Below are 22,539 nucleotides of genomic sequence, written 5' to 3' on the forward strand. Positions count from 1 at the left end.
GAACCTGTTATCAGCACAACTACTCAACTTTGTGCTAGAAGCACAAACTGATGAAATATGACCCCCCAAACGAGGTCAAGATAGTAGAAAAGGAACAAAAAGGGTTAACATGTAAAAAGCCAGTTTTCCTATGCACCAAGAATAACCAACAAGAAAATGGGATGGAAAAGGATCCAAATTATAGGAACCACAAAAAGTATTAAGGAAGCTTTGAAATAAAGTTAACAAAAATATTCGATTAAATTTTATTGTAGGTCATAGCAGATAACCTGATTAAATATAAACTTGCTCCTCAACAGGAAGATATAACAATGTTCCTTCTGAGTTTAATTATAAAAATTTACTAACAAGAGTCAGTAATTTGATTAAAGAGATATAAAAATTCACATAAGACGTATAAATAAAATCCATAAAAGTGGATTAATCCATAAAAGTGGATTAATCCACTTTTATCATGCACTAAACAGCACTGTCCTATCAGAGTATGTAAGAACAGAAAAATTAATCCAGAAATGGACCCAAGTGTATTATCTAAGGTTATATGCCAAATGTCAGCATTTTAAATCACCTAAAGAGAAGGAATATTCAAGACTTTTAAAGATTTCCTAAATGAGATGATCAAAAGTAAATCCAAACGATTCAAGTGTTAAAGATGAAACCATGAATTTGTGATGAGAATTTCGTATAAATAAAAGCAAAGAAACCATTAAAAAAAAAAAAAACTTGGCTATTTACAAGAAAGGTAAGGTTTTTTTCTTTTTTTTTTTTAAACGTCTGAATACATCAAAAGCAAAATGCCCCAGAAAACAGCAGAATACACTTTGCAAACCAATCTTTAATGGTAGTGAAACTTTCTCACAATCTGGCTGGCCATGACCTAGTTTTGGAGGAGATTATGGTCCATACCTGCCTTTTGCTGTGTATGCCCATGTATTTTAGGAAAATAAGAGATGCCATCAGTAATTATTAGCTAAAACTCTATTTTTAATCTGGAACATACTTGATACTTTCCCAAAAACATAAATTAAGAGGCTACCTCAAAAAACTGCATTTACCAACGATAGGTCACAAAGACCACTTTTTGTTATGAAAAACACTTCAGCTTAGACAGAAAAATCTGTGTGTGTGTGGCGGGGGAGGGCGGGGTGGGGCGGGGCAGGGGGAGTGGGGTGAAAAGTGCAGGACTCCTCAGCGATAACAACTAAAACATTTCACAGTTGGAGACTACTTCAGAATTGAAAGAAGTCAAATAATGCACTTCCCTTAACACACAAGGAAGCCAGAATCCACCATTACAAATGATCTGGAAGATAAACATACAGCAACATTAGTAAGTAGAAGACGACAGTCACGCTTTCCCAGGAAACTGAGGAACAGGGAGACTGTAAACCCCTGCGCTGGTGGGAGGAAAGTGGACAGTTCAGTTTCACAGTGTAACGCAAAACACAAAATTTATTGGAAGGCTGCATTTAACTGAGAAAAAAACATGTGAAATCTAAAATCAGCACCCCACTCTCAAACAAAATTACGATAGGAAGACTGAGGGCAGCTCTGGTACTATACCCCAAAAATAATATTAAAAAATAAAAGGATATGCAGAACCTAGAAAAATGGTATAGATGCTTACTTGCAAAACAGAAATAGAGACACAGATGGAGGGAACAAACGTATGGACACAATGGAGGGGAGGGGGGTGGGAGGTCTGGGATTGGCATATGTATATTACTATGTATAAAATAGACACCCAATGAGAACTGACTGTTTAGTGCAGGGAACTCTACTCAGTGCTCTGTGGTGACCTAAACAGGAAGGAAATCCAAGGAAGAGGGCATATGTATACTCGTGGCTGACTCACTCTGCTGTACAGCAAAAACGAACACAACGTTGCAAACCAACTATATTCCAATTTTTTTAAAAGGGGGTGGGCTGGGAGGGAATTCCAGGCAGTCCAGTGGTTAGGACTCTGCTTTCTCATTACCAAGGGTCCGAGTTCAATCCCTGGATGGGGAATTGAGATCCCGTAAGCCAGGAGGCACGGCCAAAAGGAAAAAAAATAAAAGAAGAATATAGCAGTGTATTACACAGCACCTATTCACAAAGAAGATACATGGGGTAAAGCAAAGACTGGTGAGAATTCAAGGGAACTGCATAATTCATTCATGAAGAATTTAGATCCAGGAAAATTCATATCATGTAACAAACGGAATAGCCAAATATATGCTTTCTGCCTTAAAGACTTCCAATCTCACCAGAAAGCAAGGCCTTACAGCATTTCCAGGAAGTATGAGATGTTATCATTTGGAATATGAGAGAACTTCAGAGGCACAATTTCAAATAGCACTTGGGCGAGAAAGTGAAAAATGTTTTCCTTAGTTATTCTAATCTCTAGTCCAGGGGCTGGCAAAGGTTTTCTGTGAAGGTCCAATTAACAAATATTTTAGGTTCTGCCAGCTAAATAGTCTCTGTGGTGACTACTCTACCACAGTAGCTGGAAAGCAGCCACAGATAACATGTAAATGAATAGGTGTAGCAGCCATCCAGAAAAACAGGCTGAGAGCCTAGGTTAAAGATGGTTATAGACAGAAGCAGTACCACAACCAGAAGCAATACATGGATTCTGACTGGCTTCTGGTCTGAGAGATGGAGTCTGACAGAGCTACAGAAGAGATGCTGCGTGTCTGAACTGAGTCAATGGCGGCAGCAGCGCAGAGGAGGGAGCAGAGCCAAGAGCTGTTCTGGACTTCAAGCCAGCTGGGCATGGCAAACCAGAGGCCTGTGAGACGCGAAGAAGAGGGAGCGTGAAGCATGAGCTTAAGATTTCTAGACGGGTGAGTGGATGAATGGGGGTGCCAACCTTTCAAGCAATGGGATCCAGAATGAAAAACCAGTATGTGGCAAGATAATTGAGTTCAATTTCAGACATACTGAGTTTGAAGGGCCCAACAGTAGCTGAAGACATGCAGAAGACATGAAACCTAAAACTGGGGAGAGAGATGAAACAAAGCCATAGGAGGGAATAAAGTCTGAAAACTGGTCAAAGGAAAATCAAAGAATGAAAGGGCTTTAAAAAGGAGAACATGGTCAGTGATCAAAAAAAAAAAAAATTCAGATATCTATTAAGATAAAAATGGGTAAGTCTGTTTTTTTGGAATTTTTTTGGTAAGTCTGCTTTTTAAACCACAATTAAACATAAAAAAGTCTGGATTTGGCATTCAGATCAGTGACCTTAGCAAGAACTATTTTAATCAAGTGAGCAGAAGCCAGATGACAGAGGACTGAAGCAACGTATTAGAGTGTCTAAGTATAGGTTATTTTTTTAAGAACTCTAAAAGAAAGTAAAGAGAAAGTCTACAATAATCCCAAGAGAATGGGAGACTAAAGGAATTTCTTTTAAAGATTATAAAGACTTAAATATGTTTACAGACCATGGGACACGCTTAGAGCAAGAAGTCACAGGACAGCAACGATGTACATTTACTGCACTAAAAAGACAGTTGAGCACAGGTCGGTGGACAGTATTCTAACCTTTAAACATTTCTGGTAACTAACAGTTTTTTCATTAGGACAGCCCCAATTTTTAGTAATTTATACTTTATATTTATACTTCACACTTAAGTTTCTTTAAAAAAAAGAAACACAGGAAAATCTATAGCATTAATACGAAAACATTCACACACCGCTCACCTTAGGAAATATACTACTAACAGAAAACTCCTGTGTACTTTCTCTTGATTATATCTCATTTCTCCCACAGTAGGTAACTGAGTAATAACCACACAAAATGCTGTATTTGAATTCATTCATATGCAAGGCATAATGCTATTTTGGAAGCTTTTTATTTTATATAAATGGTGTGTATGTGTGCTAAGCTGCATCTCACTATAAACCAAAACACATTCTTGGTACCATCTGCAAAATTCTGAATACAAACTACACATCACAGGATACTGCTGAATATATCCCTCTTTTGCTTAAGGGTGATTGTGGTGTCCTCGTTGTATAGAAGACTACTCTATTCTTTAAAAAATTATCTGGAGGAGTAATAAAAGTGAAGTGCAGTGAACAGTAAGGCACATGGGTGCATGTGTATGTACATATAATCTACTAACAACAGCTGGATTTGAGGGGAGGGTATATGGGTGTTTGCCCATCTACTTAAGTTTTCTGAATGTGTCATGTCAGCTGATGGTAAAATGTGACCTGGAACACTCTGGCTCACAAGAACAACACTGCCGCCAGCCCTGGTAAAGCACATTAGTCCCCCCAAACTCAAGGGTTATTTGGGGAGTAGGAGGGTCTTACACCTTAAGGCTTTAAGAAATCAACTGCGAGAGAGTGGCTACTGCAGCCATCACTACGTGCGTGCGGCACAGCCACAAGCTGGCAACTCCACCTGCAGAGCTGTGCGGTTCAAAGAAACTTAAATGCGTACATTTACCACAGTTCCCATGACTTCTTTTCATCCTTCACTCTACTTACCTGCTAGCCTATGAAGGATTTAGTTGTGTGACCTCTAATTTAGACTAGGCACTAGCCCTCCTCTTCAGTGCAGTGAATAAGTGAGAAAGGCATTCTGTGAAGCCAAGGCAAGTGAAACCAGCACTCCTCATCTTTACTATGGAAACTTTTAAGTAAATTTCGGTGTGCTACTGCATGTATCAATTTAAGTGTCAAATCTACTCCATCACCTCTCTCTGGTCAGAAAACTAAAAAAGTCAAATACAGATAGACAAAGACAGTCGAGGATGTGTTCCCACATTTCTGAACCACATCTAGCTTCCCAACACGCCGATTATCCGATTTCTGGGCTACCGTTCATGTTATTCATATTGTCCAGCACACCGCTCTTCACTGATCCCTAGGCTATTTTCTAATCTGTAGAATGAAAATTAAACGTGTTACAACAGTGTGTGGGTCACAAGCACCCCATAAGGGTTAGTCAGTCACTACATTATTACTGTCACTATTACTTACTATTAACCCTTCAGGAGCCAGGACTGATCTAAGAAGTCCTCTCTAAGAAACAGATACCCAAGGCTCCATTATGTTTCTCTTATTCCTAGTAGCACCTACAAAAATATTTTAACATAAATATGAAACTACGCTGGTAAAAGGGGACTCACAAATGTTTAAAAAAAGACAGAAGCACAAGTCTGGTTCTCTTGCAGAATGCTTTGCTTGCATCTTCTTCTGCATTCTCTGTTTGGGGATTTAATTCTAAATTTTAGTCAGACTGCTGTACCCGTCTTGTTCCCATCTTAGCCTCCACATTAACACTGTCCACCTTTGTGAACCTGTTTTAGAAACAGGCGGGATATCTTTCCTCCTCAGCCTTTTGTTTTTTTGAAGACTTCTTCCTATGTCCACATCTTAGGCTTCTTTTCACCTGAATGCATACGCATAACACTTTTGGGTTTCTTGACCCATACTGATCTTTGAGAAAATTCTTGTACTCCCATTGTTTCCATTTCAAAAACAGCTTCGCTCTTTCATGTCCCCAACTGAAAAAGCATAACCAACATGTATTTCCTAAAGTTACTATCGCACTTTCCTGTTTGTTAAATATGCCACCATTGCTTAGCCTGCAGTAGGTACTCAAGAATTTGCTGCCTATATAACCTCTCCGAAGTCTTAACTACAATGATGTTGATGACTCAATACAACTGCTTCCAAGCTGACTTCTTAGAGGAACTTCAAACCGAATTATTAATTGCTTGGCATTAGATGTAACATGTCTCAACCAGACTCTTCCTCCTGAAAAGCACAGGTCCTTCTAGAAAAGTCTCGGAAAATAATTCATTCAGTGCCCAAATATCTGACCCTAAACTAGCTGCTTTAACATGTCACATAGCATAATCCTCAGGGCAACCTTATGGACTGGGCATAACACTTCACAGATTAGCAAAGACGGTCTGATAAGTCATTTGGCCAAGCTTACTCAGTGATAAGTGTGTAGGGGTAAGTATTAACTCAGGCTGATGATTTAAGTTTGCACCCTTTCCAATAACTTGCTTCTCTAATTACCTATGCCAGAAAATCACATGTGTGCCCTCTGCTTCCTCACCTATCACACCCAGTAGGCTGCCAAAGCACGGCATGGTTGCTACGTGCACAGCTTTGGAGTCAGACAGATCTCAGTGTGAGTGCAGGCTCTGCTACTTATTAGTTGTGAAATACTGGATGATAAAGTACAGAGCAGTTCCTGGTATGGAAGAGAGCACAGAGGCAGAAAGTGAGTAACTCTGCCTGGGACAGTTAGGAAAGGCTTCTCAGACGAGACTCGGACACACGGAGCAATTTAGTGACCTGCCAAGGTCACACGCTGGTATACTGTGGAGCCAGGACTTAAAAAACCAGGTCCATTTGGCTCCAGAGACTCGGGCTGGTTACTGGTCTGCTACTGCTTTCATGTGTGGGAATCTTGACTATCCTCAATTCTCTACATGGCTTGGGATAAAAGCATCAAAATAGTTCAATAAATGAATGGACAAACCAACTGTCAGAATACAGGGAAATAAACTGGACTCTGAGAAAACTAATCACATGCTGAACTTATTTTCTGCCTCACAATCATTAGTGAGCTGAGAAAAGCCACTGTGGGATAATGACCAAATGCACGTGCTCTGAACAGAACTTTCATGGGTGGTGGTCTTTTTTTACAGCACATGGTAACCAATCTCAAGTCATTTTTGCCTTGGTGCCTCAGTTTCCTCTACTGAAAAGCAGAGATAAGAACAGCTGATACCTCACAGGGTTGTTGAGGATTAAATGCAGTTAATATGCACAACTGGTTAGCATATAACTTTAGCTCTATAAGCTGTTTACTAAAATGAGTTAAGATCTGAAGGGAGAGTGATAGTTAACTTACAGGAAACATTTTAAGATTCCCCATTCACAAGTTCCTGCATAGAATTCTTACTTTACAACCCAGATACTGATGAATACAAATACATCACCAAATAGGCATGAATTTATAAACCTGCTACACTGCTAACGATGATAGTTGGAGTCTCGTAAGAAATGCCTTCTCTCACCTGACTGGTTTTTGCTGATCTGCACCTCTCCGTTATTTTGTGGCTGTTGATTTGTTAAAGCACTGCTTTCTGACTGGCTGCTTAACACTTTAACAGCAGATCCCAGGTTTGCTGCTATGACGGGAAAATGCTGACCCCTCTTTAGAAGCTGCTTATGTTCCTGGTGGCGAAATCGAGGTGGTACTTCCCGGGGATACCGAGGCAAGGCCTGTGGTGGCGGCTGCGGCTGCTGTGGCTGCTGCGGTTGCTGCTGCTGCGGTTGCGGCTGCTGCTGCTGCTGCTGCTGATTGTTGGCTGTGGCTCGCTTGGCATTATTATTAGTGCTGGTTGCTGTGGAAGTGCCGTTATTAGAGTTGGCAGGCTGAGGCTGGCTTACACTGGGCTTTATCTGTTCTGGCACTAATCCCAACAAAAGAAAAGGGGTGGAAAAGATTAGCCAGTAAAGTGTACCTCCATTGCAAGCCATCTAAGCAAAAAGGCCCCAAGGAAAACAATCCTAAAGGAACAGACTCTTTATGTGTGCAGGGGTATCCTCATGCCCAGGCTCAGTTTTCTTGGGAAGGATCACTGCCAAGCATCAGCTGTTTACTTCAGCTACCTACCTATCTGATAAAGGAGCGGACAGCTATCAGCATTCCCTGTCCTGGATGACAGCTCAGCTCACCACCTCTTTCCCTTGTTATCTCTGATTAGAGAACAAGCACTGATCATACAACTCTGTGACTCACAGTAACTAGAAGAGCAAAGTTGACAAAGTTTTGGTGATCCCTGAAGAATCTTCACGTCCTGGGTGACTGTTCTGAATCTGCCTCATTCTTAATGCATCTGATCCCTAGTTTTCATCTTTGAAAGACAACACAAGAGTAAGGGCAGAAAATAATCCTGCTAGGCAAGGTTAACATTGTTTTTTGTTATTAAAATGTAAAATCTGAATCAAGTAAGAAAAATTCAGAAGAGGGACAAAATACAAAGATCATACAATGAGATCTGTGAGACTAACCTAAACTAGAGTAATAATTTGAATATGCTGGCTTAAGCAAATCAGAGAAACACAATCTGCCTATGGCACAAACAGTTGGAAACTACAGTGAATTTCTGGACTCCTAAAAGAGATTAAATAAGTTAACTGGTGGAAATACTCTAAACCAGGGAAACTATACCCAATCTCTAAAACTACAGAGAGGCAGCACGGTCTATGAACTTTCGGTGCCAGATAGACCCAGGTTTCAATCCCAGCGATGCCTTTAAAAAGCTCTATGTCCCCGGACAAGCTGTATAAACCTGAGCCTGTGGTCTCCTCTGTGAAACAGGGTAACACCTATTCCTCACAGAGCTATCCTACGGTTGAGTATGTTAATAATGTTTACAGAGCACCAAACATTAGGCTAGGCAACATACTCTGGTTTACTGCGCTTTGCTTTATCACACTTCAAAGATACTCCATGTTTGTATGAAAAGTGTGTGGCAACCCTGCATCAAGCAAGTCTATTGGCGGCATTTTTTTCCCAACAGCATCTGCTCACTTTGTCAGTCTGTTTCACCTTTTGGTCATTCTCACAGTATTTCCAACTTTTTCATTATATTTATTATGGTGAACTACGATCAGTGATCTTTGATGTTACTGCTGCAAAAAGCTTGGGACCCGCAATGGCTCAGCTAATGGTTAGCATTTTTAAAGCAATAAATTATTTTAAAATTAAGGTATGTACAATTTTTAAAGACATAATACTGTTAAATATCTTAGACTACAGGACAGAGTAAGCATAGCTTTTATATGCACTGGGAAACCAAAAAATTCGTGACTTGCTTTATGGCAATATTTACTTTATCGCAGTGGCCTGGAACCAAATCTGCATCAAAATGCTTATACGTAGTGTCTACTTTTAAATGATTGGCACGATATCACTTTATTCTTTTGTAGCAATTTAATCAGCTTTGCAGATGCCACTGTCAAATAAACAGTGATTCATCTCCATGTGATTGGTGAGGACACTGAGAAAACTCTTCAAGAGTTAAGAGCACCAGGCCTGAGACTAAAACAGCCCTGCCACTCAGGAGCTGGGTTATTTCTGCATCTTCTTCCTTGTCTGTATGATATAGACAGTGTGGTCTAATACCCAGCATAATGTAAACACTCAGTATAACAGAAGCCATTACTGCAGCCCCCAAAAAGAAATATTCACCAAATACCTACAATGTATATGATTCTGTGATAAAGTACTGGTTACCTAGATTGTTTCCAAGTCACTCAACTTCCTCTTACAGGCGCTCAGATCTACAGCCGCCTCTCATTCAATGGTCTAGCCTTATTATTGTCTTCTTTCTCTGAACAGTTGGAGGATTTAGTTTATATTACTGATACTAATATATGATCTTGACCTCTTATTTTTTAAAAATCTGACTTTGACTTTTCTAAAGTAATACAAAAAAATTGTAGTTCAGGAAGAATTCCTTAGATTACAAATATTCCAACTGTTGCTTCAAAGTCCTTCTATTCTTGATGACTGGAAAGCCTCTTATTACCAATTTGGGCCCAGTGTATTATAGGTCTAATTACTTTATGTATGAAAATTTTGCCTCCTAGACAAGTTAATGCTCTTAGAATGTAACAATAATGTATATTCCTTTGTCGTGAGGAAAATAAGGAAGTGCTACAGCTACTGCTGCTGCTAAGTCGCCTCGGTTGTGTCCAACTCCTAGCGACCCCATGGACTGCAGCCTACCAGGCTCCTCCGTCCATGGGATTTCCCAGGCAAGAGTACTGGAGTGGGGTGCTGTTGCCTTCTCCAAACTAGAATATTCTAAAGTATATCTGAAACCAAAAGGATCAAATATATGTTAACTATGATATTATAAGGCAGATAAAAACTCTTAACTCCATTTTTACATGCCTAATATTGAGCTCAGTATGGTATCTGGCAATTGAATGTAACCTTAAAGTTTTATAGTTACCCACTGCTAAAAAGTTTGTCCACCACTTTATTCCTAAAGGGAAAAGACTGTGACAACAATTTAATACCCAAACAAGATGTTATATATGTCAGATAGCAACAGGAAAGTGTTCTTTAATACATTCAAGAAAGGAGGAAGATAACTTACATAAAGACATGTACAAGAACCCTAATGCTACTGTAGAAGCGAGTAGGAATTCAGAAGCAGTATTACACTGATCACCCAGCAACCCCACACTTACCTCAAAACTTCAAAGAACTCCTGTATTTTTCATCAATAAAGTGCCACAGAGAAAAAGAGGCTGAAATATTGATAGATACTAGTCTCTAGGGCCAGAAAACTTCAGTGACGCCAGCAAAAAACACTGAGACGTAACTACTGATTATAAAACTAAATAATCTGAAGTCAAGTCTCAGATGGAAACTTGGGATGTCGTAGTAAAGAATAAAGGAGCTAACTAACAGTGCATGCGGGTGTGCCAGGGTACGGGTGGGGCTGCGGGGTAACAGAAATAAACATGAGCAATTTTGGCTACTGTCTACGTGTATAGCTTAGATTAATTATGTCAGTAAATATCTAAACCACTAGAAGAGGGGAAAATGACAAAACCATTCAATAGACACAGAAAATGCAATAAAGAGAATTATTTTAAAATTGTGCTTAACATGAAATACAAAATGAAATGCCAAGCATAAGCTTCAGAATATCTGTAATCACAATAAAAATGTGAATGGTTAAATTAACTAGTTACTAAAGACCATAAAAAGGGTTAAGAAAAGAAAAAACAAACTTAAGGAATACACTTTGCAACAATCACTCCTGAAACAAAACAATTCAGGAAAACTGGTGGGAAAAAGTACAGAGACAGACACACTAACAAGAGATGCTAACAAAATTTAGATGAAAGCACACGTTTAAAATTCAAAGAGAAAGCATTATAAAGATTTTGCATACTGATAAAGAAACCAACTAAAAAGAAACAACCAGCTAAGAACCTTTATATACCAAATCTTAGTATCAAAACACGAAAACCAAGTAGAGACAGAAAAGAAAAACTGAAAAAAAAAAAAAAAGCAAAACCTTTTTGACAATTACTCATGAAATAGTCAGGAAGTGCATACACAAACCATTCAGCACTAAAGAAAATATCAATGAATTACAAAAAGTAGGAGTAATACAGAGGATATTCCTGGACTACAATGTAATCACACTAGAAAAACTAGCAACTAAAATTGCCTTATTCAAATAAATCTTGAGTTGAAGAGGAAATAAATACCAGGACTTTAGAGCTATCAAAAAAAAAAAATCATGAAAACAATACACACAATAAATTTTAAGACATGACTAAACCAGGGAATGAGAATGCGAAGAAACCAACTCAAGTTAAAAATCCAACAAAAAGAAGAGGTAAGACATCAGTAAAGATAAAAACAGAAACCAGTGGCTTTAAACATGAATCGATAAGCAAATAAAGATTTAAATATATGAGACAAATATTTTTAAAAGACTATAAACAATATATGCTATAATTTTATAGTTTGATCTGAAATATTTTACACTGTTGATTCAATAATTTTTTTGAAATGCAAAACAGTGAACCAATAAATCCAAGGCATGATTCTAAGAGAGAAGTAAACAACCAGTTAACCTAATTTTTTAAAAATGTAAAAAATGAGATGATTTCTAAAATTAAGATATTTCTTTAGGCTCAACTTATAGATAATTAGAAAAACTGGAGGAGGTAATTATTTACCACAAGATTCCAGAAGAGGCAGAAAAGATAGTCTAATTAGCACAAAAGAAATGAAGAAATTATTAAATCATCCATCAGGATCAGCTAGTTTGATCAAAACTACCATGCATACTTCACTTTTTAAAAAGCTAGCACACTGTTACAGAACATATCTCTAAATCAAATGCTATTCAAATTGCTGTAGGGCACAGCATAAGATCGAATACCAACATTAACACTATTACTAATACATCAGACAAAAGTTTAGTAATCCCAAACAATGGGGGAAATAAAAGAAGAAATATAAATAGTACTGGGGGAAAAACAGATACCTTCACATATAGAGAGTCTGTAAAGACAACATACTATGTGTAATATATACCAATAAAGCAGAAAACCCAGCTAATGGCTTGGCAAGCCTTTTCTGTAGAGGGCCAGACAGTAAACATTTTAGGCTTTCCAGGCCATACAGTCTCTGTTACAACCACTCAACTCGCTGCTGTAGCACAAAAAACAGCTACAGACAGCACGTCAATGAATGGATGTGATCGTGTGCCAACAAAACTTCACATAAAGAAGCAGGCAGTGGGCCAGATTTGGCCTGCAGGATATAGTGTTCCAGTCTCTGCTCTACAAAATATAGTTTCCCAAAATGAGCTCACACAGGAGTAGAAGATCCTATGGTATAGTAAGGGTAGAGGACATTAAAAGATCCTGCAAGATTTACCTCTCTAAAAAGCACTTGGTCCAGATGACTTCACAGGGAGTGTGTGTGTGTCAATAAAGTCCTCAAGAAACATGTATCTATCCTGCATAAACTGTTACAGAACAAAGAAGTACAGGTTCAAAAGATTGGCTGGGTTGGCTCTGAAACTTGGTAGCTACATGACCATGGGCAAGGTATCTATTCCCTCTGTACATTTTCTTCATCTGTAAAATAAAGTTAAATATTAATACCAATACCTATAGGGTTTTGTGAGGCTTTAACACAATAATGGATGTAAAGAATTATTAATAAAAACTGTATCTGGCACATGGTTAGTATTCAATAAACATTAGTGATTACTACTACCATTTAGGTTAAAAAGGTAGATGAACCCCAAGTTTCTGGCTTGAAATTTGAGTAGAGAGTGGTACCATTTACAAAGATATGAAATAGAGAAAAAATTAAATCTGGGAAGTATGTGTGAAAGAACGCGTTCAATTAGTTTTTGTTGTTGTTGTTGTTAGGTTTATTACTATAGGACAGCCATTCTTAAACTTTTCGGTTCCAGACCCCTTTACAATTTTAAAAATATGGAACACCAAAAATCTTTCATTTATGTGGGTTACACCTACAGATATATACCATGCTAGAAAATTAAAGAAAATTTTAAAATATTTATTAAATCATTAGGAAAATTCTTTATATATTAAAAGTTCTTTTTAAAAAAAATAACTATTTCCCAAGAAAAGAAGAAAAAAAAAGCATGCATTGTTTTATATTTTTGCAAATCCCTTTAACATCTGGCTTAACAGAAGGCAGGTGGATTCTCACAACCACTTCTGCATCCAACTGGTTCTGATTTGCACACTGTGTACCCTCTAGAAAACTTCACTATACACTCATGAGAGAGTAAGTGAACTAGACAAATAAAGTCTTGCTATTATAATGGAAACAGTTTTAATCTTGTGGGTCTCAAGAGAGCTTCAGGGAGCCTCTCCTGTGGCCTCAGGTAAACTATGAAAACCATTGCTATAGGAATGCTAAGTGATTGGGAGCAAGATGGTTCTAGAATTCAGTAAAAGTTTGAACTTTTTAAAAATATGGGTTTAGCATTCAACATACAGGTAGAAAAGGAAGCTATGAAGCTGTAAAATAAGAAATGGCAAGACTTAGAAAGAATAGGTTAGACTCATCAATTCAATCATGCAAAAACCCAACTAGTCTCCTTAAGTGTTGATCCCACCCTACCCTCTTCTCCCAAACCTCTGCCCTATATTATCCATATTTTTAAAGTGCTCTCAGAATTAATGCAAAGTCTTTAACACAGCCCCTGTTTACCACTTGTCCAGATCATAACTCTGCTATATCCACATACATCTCCTCTTCTGCATCAAATGTCTATGGTTTTCCAAAAGGTATCATGCACTTTTACGGCATTCCTTTCTTCAAAATATTTCTGTCCACCACCTTTCCAAGGAAACAACCAATCGCCCCCCGACTTCTCCCTCTCCCAGACTCAGCTAACATTAGAAGTCTACTATGACAGTGCCCCTCCCCCACTCCCACAAAACTCTGGGGCATCTCTTACACTGCAACATGTTCTTTAAGTGCAGGTTTCTTATCTTCTCTTCCTTTCTCCACTGGTGTTCCCAGAACCAAACATAGCAAATGGTCAAGAACTACAGGCTGAACAACAACTTATGAACCGTCAGCGTATACAAGATGACTGAATCCAGAAAAACAATGCAGAATGATACTAAGGATGAAACACCGCAACACCAACGTTCAAGAGGGGATAATCGGGAACCAATGAAGAAGGACAAAGAATGATCAAGAGAAGCAGAAAGAGTAAGGACGTGACGGTCACTGCCTAAGTACGCTGCTGAGTAACTCACTGGTCACAAACGAGCATCCAGAAAACAAGACAAGTTTAGTCAATATGCTTGTTAATGTGGAAAAGACACTCTAATTAGCCCTAACATTATATTATCCATAATATCAGAAAAGTATTCTGAAGAAATTTCATTCAGCTAGTATACAACATATTCACTGCCATTTTTCACTTTTACTTCTTTTTGGGCCATACCATGACCCAATTTGTCTTTTGTAGTTTAAAGGAGATAAGCAAAATTTGAATTGGCCCAGAAATAAACAAGCATTTTAATTTTTGAAAATGGAAAAATTACTCAAGAAAGAATTTAAATCCACATCTTCCTGCACTGTATTCCAAATCAAGACTGTGAAACAATATCACAATTAAATTATTAACTTTTGCTTTTTTCTACTTTTTTCCTAATTTTCTGGCATTTCTTAATGTAAAAACATCATTTCATTCTGTAAACCTTAAACTGTTGCTAAAAAAAAATCTATTAATTGGAAAAAAAGAAAAACCCACAGCATTAGTCTTACATTCAAATAAAAAACCAATAAGTAAACAATTTAATATCCAAAGTTCTAAATATACCAAGCTCCAAATTTGTAAAAACAAGTTGTTATGTTCTCTTATTCCTTAATGATTGAAATTATCTTATATAAATATTTGCTTCTTAAAAATAACATTTAAAAAATTTGCTAACATTTTAACACATTTCAGAAAAAAATTAAAATGAACTTTTCTTCAGCTATCTACAAATTTAAAGACCAGTTTAAATATAAACCAGCCATCAATCATCTTGTATTACTACTGAACTCCCCAAAACATCAATTAATACATCTTAATGCCTCAAGATCTTCCTTTATTATCCTTCTGAAGTTTACAAATCAACTTTGCATAATAGTTTTCCTATTGGCTACACTGCAAATTTTCTAAAAGTACAAGCATAAATAATAACCATAGTATGCAAACTGCCATTTTAAGACATGGTTTCACTTTAACAGAAAAAAGTATTAAATGGACGTCTGGAAAATAAAAAACCACATACAGATTTGCATTTGAATTATTTAAAGGACTAAAATAGTTAAAATTACTAAGCATCTATAAAATATAGAGTGCTTGGGCAAACTTACATTAACCTAGAATTACTATTTCCAATCTCAGTATGTATCATTATACGGGAAAAACGAAAGTCAACCTCTTTGAAGGCAAGATGGCATTTACCAATGAAAGCTGGTCAGTTAGAAAACAAAATTGTTCAAGTATTTTAAAAAAGTTTGTGTCAACTATAGATTAATTAACAGTCCTTAAAACCTTTATCACAGGGAATTATTTTATGCTCTTAAGAGTCACAAAATAAAATAACTTTGGGAAGAAAAGTTAACGTGTAACAAACTAGTGTATTTAAACTTTACTGTTTATCAGGCAATACCATGTACAGTATGTATCTTTCTCCCTTATTATTGTTTCTAATATGTAACTATAATCTCTTTAAGCCTAAATTCTCAAATTAATTATTCTAGTTGTTGTACTAAAATAATAAGGTAGCTTGCAATAACATTCACTTTAAAGAATCTGCCTCACATTCAAAGGAAGTGAAAACAAGTATGGGCAATAAAATAAAAAATCAATTATTTCAGCTTTCCTGATGAAAACAGCAACATTATCCATTTGCAGTCAAGAGTTTCACAAAGCACAAACCTGATAAAAACTTCACAGCAGATTAGAAAATTCTGTATATCAAGAAATTCCAAAGATAGGTGTTTCCAACTTTTGTTGCTTCCCCACTCTGCAGCGTTCAGAAGAAAATGGAGGAAAGGCATAATGTCACTTTACTGCTACAGAAATAATGCTTGCCAACTCTCCCTATATATGAGGCCCAATAACTTGAATTCCATCTTCTTATATTTTAAGTGTGAGGGGGAAAGGGAAAGAAGCAGCTAGCTGAAAATGTGAAGAGCAATTCTATTCAATTATAATGAGCTTATAAATCAAATTTATTAAAAACATAGCCAAACACTGTACTACTATAAAAATCATTTCTGCTATCAATAAGCATACTGGATGATTTAACAATACTGATTATACTTCCCCTGTATAATATATGTTCTTTGTCCTTTACTAACCTGTCAGTTTTAGAATGCTGAAAGGCACAGAGGGGGAACTCTGGCTTTTCAGTTGATACACAAAGATGCACTGCTAAAATCTTCATTGTGGATAAATGACTGCAGTTTTACGTGCCAGGTGGCTCAGACGGTAAAGCATCTGTCTACAATGCGGGAGACCCGGGTTCGATCCCTGGGTTGGAAGATCCCCTGGAGAAGGAAATGGCAACCCACTCCAGTAATATTGCCTGGAAAATCCCATGGACAGAGGAGCCTGGCAGGCTACAGTCCATGGGGTCACAGAGTCGGACACGACTGAGCGACTTCACGTTCACGTTCAGCCAATCTGCAAAATAGCTAAATGCTTGTCAATCCATTAACTTCTGCTAATCCTTAACAAGTTGAACTGGATGGCCATTTGAGAACTTGAAAAATAAGACTTAAAAACTAACGTTAAACAAAATAAACTGTATTTATGTTTTATACAGGTACAAGCAAATCTTAATTTATTGTTCTTTTTTTGCCACGTGGGATCTTAGTTCCCCGACCAGGGGTCGAACCTTTGTCCCCTACATCAGGAGTGTGGAGCCTTAACCGCTGGACCACAGGAGAGGTCCCAAATCTCAGCATTTGTTTAAAGGTTCCTCAGACAAAAAACCAAACAGCAAGATATACACAATCACTTCAAAATTAGATCCCAAATTTAAAACCAACATGAAATTGAACTCACTGAGGTGTTTTTTTCTTTTTTGGCCATGCCAAGGGGCGTGTGGTGTCTTAGCTCCTTAAACAGGGCTCAAACCCATGCCCCCGAAGTGCAAATGGAGTCCTAACCACTGGATCACCAGGGAATGCCTGAATTCCCTTAGTTTTCATTCATTTCAAAATCCCAGAGAAATCAGAAATTTTCCTGGTCTTAGCTCTGCTGCTTCAGAGCTCTTATCTTCCTACCCCAAATCTCCCATCTTAAACTGCCAACACAAAGAGAAACAGAACTGATGTGTCCTTCTGCAATCCTCTAGGTTTTGATGACTGAATAAATTATTCTGCCAAGCTTCATTAATGAATTTCTGGATGAAATCACCCTATTAACAAATTCTGTTCTTCAGCAAAACACCAAAGGAAGGTATAGCTGTTCTAAAGCACAAATCTTTAAGAGCTAGAGAATACCCACACAACATTCACAATATGGTAGTCCCAAGATCTGTGATTAATCTCTCCATCAAATCTTGCCCGAATGTGTGAGATGCAGAGAAGTGGGAAGATAAAAGATTTATTTTTCAGGCAGAGGCTCATGCTTAAAAAAGAAAAAAAATTGCCTACAGTATTTTTTTACAAAGGGAACTCTACTCAATATTCGGTAATAACCTAAATGAGAAAAGAATATGAAAGAATGGATATAAATATACATGCAACTGATTCACTTAGCTGTACACCTAAAACTAACACAACATTGTAAATCAACCATACTCCAATACAAAATAAAAATTTAAAAAAGATTTACTGCCCTCGAGTCTCTTCTTCATAACTAACAATTCTAGAAGTGACCCCCAAATTTAATTAAAAGTGCTATGGGGAATGGGGAAATGTGTTTAAAAACAAAAACCACACAAACCAAACCAAACCAAACCAAAACCAGGTTCTTCAAGCCTCAGAGATTCACTAAATCAGAACCTGCATTAAAAAAAATGTACCACCTGGTTCTCATATCTGAGTAAACTTGGAAAACCGTTCTACTAGATACTGTAGCAACATTTACAGAACTTTTGACTTCCGTTTGTGCCTCCAAAGGGGAAAAAAAAGGGTAATACCTAAAAACTCAATTAGAAGTCAGTAACAGGAACAACAGAAGCCCCAAACATACTGAAAAAAAAAAAGTTCACAAAATTTGTATAGCAGTGGAACTGTCATAATCACTGAAGATACAAACTATTTAAGAAATACAGGATGAAGAAATGATTTTTTTAATTAGAAAAAACACTCCCACATATATAAAAATGAAGTTCAGAAAAATTAAGCAGTTAATACTATACAATGCTGTTGTTTTTAAACACACATAAGCCCTCAGGGGCTTATGATGTTTAGATATTTCTCCCTGGAATCTCATCCTCAGAACAACCTAAAACATATGATACAGTCCATAATTTTAGAATTTTTTTCATCAAATACATCAAATGGAATGTTAATGAGCTTATTATATAGAGAGCTCACGTAAATAGAAAACAAAAGCTCTTAGCTCAAAAAGTAAATGGGTAGAGAAGAATGGATAATTTTTTAGAGCAAAAAAGTACAAATAATAACATATAACACTCCATTTTACCAATAAACAAATTGATTTATATTTAAATCAAAGCAATAAAATATCAATTTTAGCCTGACAAACTTATAAAGATCATAGTATCCCACCCTCATATTCCTTGCACTATTGCAGAAACACTACTGTGATTCACCCATGTTGGGCTGGGTTCTCCTTTAATGAAAGGAAAAAGCAAGTCATCGTCTGGGTGAGGAGGAACTCTGAAACGACTGGGGAAACTACTAGTATGATGTTTCAAGGGACTCAAAGGTTGCTAAGATACTGCAAAACCATAGCTGTGAAGTTAAAGCTTACCAAGTATCAGCTGGAACCACGCAATTTAATATCCCTTCATCCTCACATGATTCTACACATTTGAATTATTACCTCAATTTTACCAGTAAGGCAACTAAGGCTCAGAAGAAGACTGCCCATGATTAAACATCTAGTAAATGGTGGAGCTAAAATTTAAAACCAAATCTGACCTCCAAACCAATGTTCCCTGCGGTATACATTTTCATCTTAAAAGCTACAGATCAAAAATTTCTAACCAGTGTTTATATTAATAATAAGTTATCTATTACATACTCAGCATAAACTACCCTCCCGGTCCTGTGATTTATGTTCTATATATCATTTCATTCCCACATTAAGTAGCTTAGATAATCTCCTTTTAACAGAGTCAAACCCAAGTTTAGAGGTTACAGTACCTGGCTCAAGGTCACAGAGATAAGAACTACAAAGGCAGGATTCAAATCAAAGTTTATCTGACTCAGAAGAATGGACTTTTAACCACTATGCTTGGTCTACGCAAAAATCCCAGGTTTGCCTTATTAGACTACCTTATTTGCTTCCTCCAAAATGCTCCCTTCAAGGATTGTTTCATCAGGTGCACGCTCACTAAGGCTACTGGCACTGAGAGCGAGCTCTTAGTGTGCATTCAGAAGCTCAGCTACTATTCTTATTAAAGGTGCTCTGTCGCTAAGTCGTGTCCAGCTCTTTGCAACCCTACGGACTGTAGCCAGCAAGGCTCCTCTGATGGGATTTCCCAGAATACTGGAGTGGGTTGCCATTTCCTCCTCCAGGAATTTTCCCTACCCAGGGATCGGACCTGTGTCTCCTGCACTGGCAAGTGGATTCTTTACCACTGAACTACCATATACAGTGAAATTATCATATACAATGTGTTTCTTCCTAGTCTGGAGTTTTCCCTTATAAACTTAGTATACACTGATTAAGCTACTCTTGCTAATCCATCCCAATTTCTACTCCAAAATTTAAACAAGATTTCTAATTCGTTTTCTTTGAAACTAAAGATCTAATTGTTGCCCAGGCATAATATCTCAGGGCTCAGGATACAAACCCAGGATGCTCCCACCAGCCACCAACAACTATAGGCTCAACAGTCTCTGAATCTCATTTCTAACAATAGTTTACTTTGTTAACTACATTAATCTCCACTTTTCTCTTATTCATTTCGTCTCCTTTGTCCTGCTCCAGTCTCATCAGACATCCAAATACACAAAATCACTTCTACTTATTTTAATAATTTATTAATTATAAGCAAACACATCTACATTTGCTAGAAATAAAATGGTTCTTTCCTAAAAAAAAAAAAAAAGTGTGTGGGGGGAGGTTCTTAGCATTCTTTATAACCTCTTGAGTACATAAATTAAGATTTACATGTATAAATCTATATAAATCATTTTTCTTTCTTAATAGGAGAAAAGGAAAAATTGTGACTGATATACCCCCAAATTAATTGTTTTTATTGGCTCCCATGAAGTAAAAGGCCATTTTTCCCACCTCCTGTTAGCGCACAGCTAACAAACCTTATCTGTTATACCGCTCAAACACATTTTCATAGAAACACATTCACCATTAGTAAATTCTTAATCAGTAAGAACCTCTGCTTCCTCAAAGAGGTCAGCACCCATTTGCCTTCAAAATTTCTCACAAAGCCAAAGTACTATCATGGCACATCTGGAACTAGAACTTGGTCTTCCAAATATTACCTAATGCCTGCCTGGAGTACAAAAGTCGTATCTGTACTATGCACACTGTGGAGAAACACACGGAACTGAGCCCCGATTCTAAAAGGAGACCTCACAACCTGTGGAGCAGAAACAGGTGACCCGGACGCTGCGGGGGCAGCCCTTCAGAGTCCGGCTGGTCAGACTCTCTGGGGCCGTCATCTGGGGCCGAGAGCAGCCTCTTCTGTCTATAAAAGCTCCACAAGCGTCCTTTTCTACACGTGCCATTATGTGAACAAGGTCAGGCAACGTGCTTCGAGTCACAAACTCTTTGGGCCTCAGTTTTCTCCTCTGAAAATCTATGCAGTACAGTGACCTTTTATCAAGCCACCAAAGTTCCTGAATTTCATCATCGTAGGAAGCTTTGTGATTAAGAAACTTAGGACTTTACGGGGAAAATGGAGTGCTAAGCTGAGATCACAGGTAAATACATTTACCTTTACTAGAGTAAAACATGGGTTGCAAAGAGTTGGACACGACTGAGCGAATGAACTGAACTGAACTGAAAGCAAAACAAGGATGAGAATGGCAACACCATGGGAACAGGGACCTGGGAGTTTGTTTTATTCATGCACAGCAGTGACCACGACAGTGCGTGAAGCGGGGTGGGCCCACAATAAACATTTCACAAACGTTAACAATTCTTGAAAAGCCAACTACCTCACATAGCACAAAGCTGTCAAAACCTAATCAAAAAAAATATGCTGGTGATACAGTTTTTACTTCCTTCTTTGTGCTCAAATGGGAAATATGTATATACATATACTTTCATATACTATTAAAAGAGCTTTCTGTAATATTTTTAAAAGACACATTGCTTTAGCTCATTTGTTGCATATTATTAAAGCATGGGCAATGGTGTAGCTCTGTTTTGTCTTCCATGTAACCAACCACAGGGAAGTTTTCAAAGAAAACAAAGCCACAGACACCAGTAGGGTTAGTAGTCCAATCCTTACTCAGATGTTAATCAGCTGCATAACCAACAGGCAAGTTACTTAAACTTCCTTAGTCTCGATTTTATCTGCAAATAGTGATGATGCTATCCACTTCCTAAGGCTATTGAAATTATTACATGCAGGCTTATACTGCACTAGTACACACTGAGGAAACCCTCTTCCCATATTAGTTTTTAAATATCCAGTGCGTGAAGTCTCATGGTTCCCAGCCTGCTGCTCTGGTCCCTTCCCTGGGTCCCACATATTTCCCAAAATTCAATAGCTAAGAGCTGGTTTTACTCTTAGCAACCTCAAGCTTCTAGGCCTGCTGCAGTACAGTGCTCTGAATCACTGCCCATTCACTATTAGTGATTAAATACTTGGACTCTCACCTTGATAAAATGAAGTAAATGTAAAGCACAGTGCACGCTGCACAGTAAGTGCTCAGAGTTAACTATCTTGCTGTCTCTAATATGAGGTGACATGCAGCTGATTTAACAGCTCTTGAGCATTTCGATCACACCCTAGATCAATGGATTTAAGTAATGAAATTGTGTTTGACAGAAAAACAGGAAAGACTAGAACTGAATACAAATAATGGTTTCTAACTGTGGCAGAAACAAAAATGTTTTAAATGTTGATTTACTTCTCATCAGTTTTAAATTAATCCAGAAAGAGAACAGCAGTAATAAACTATGCTTCCCTATGTGGTCACCAGAAAACAAAAAATCTGTACCAACTTCTCTCTGTTTCTGCTTCCATCTGAAAGCTCCCCTTATCTCCTTTAGGAGCACTAGGGATTACCATTCTCTATAATTAGCTTGCTTATGAAACCACCAGAAGAAAGCCCTGGCATGATAATATACAGACAGA

The 22,539-nt window shown here is 37.6% G+C and overlaps 1 protein-coding gene across 1 annotated transcript in view; it reads right to left on the reverse strand.

The window, feature by feature from the left end:
* The window catches only part of TNRC6A (trinucleotide repeat containing adaptor 6A), a 95,527-nt gene that overhangs the window by 35,926 nt on the left and 37,062 nt on the right, over positions 1-22,539 (reverse strand). Inside the window, exon 5 of the mRNA XM_052652139.1 lies at positions 7,035-7,433. Within this exon, the coding sequence (XP_052508099.1) occupies positions 7,035-7,433 (399 nt within the window). The remainder of the gene's footprint in view (positions 1-7,034; positions 7,434-22,539) is intronic.

This window comes from Budorcas taxicolor, chromosome 2 (assembly GCF_023091745.1).
Source record: "Budorcas taxicolor isolate Tak-1 chromosome 2, Takin1.1, whole genome shotgun sequence".
NCBI classification, from domain to species: Eukaryota; Metazoa; Chordata; class Mammalia; order Artiodactyla; family Bovidae; genus Budorcas; species Budorcas taxicolor.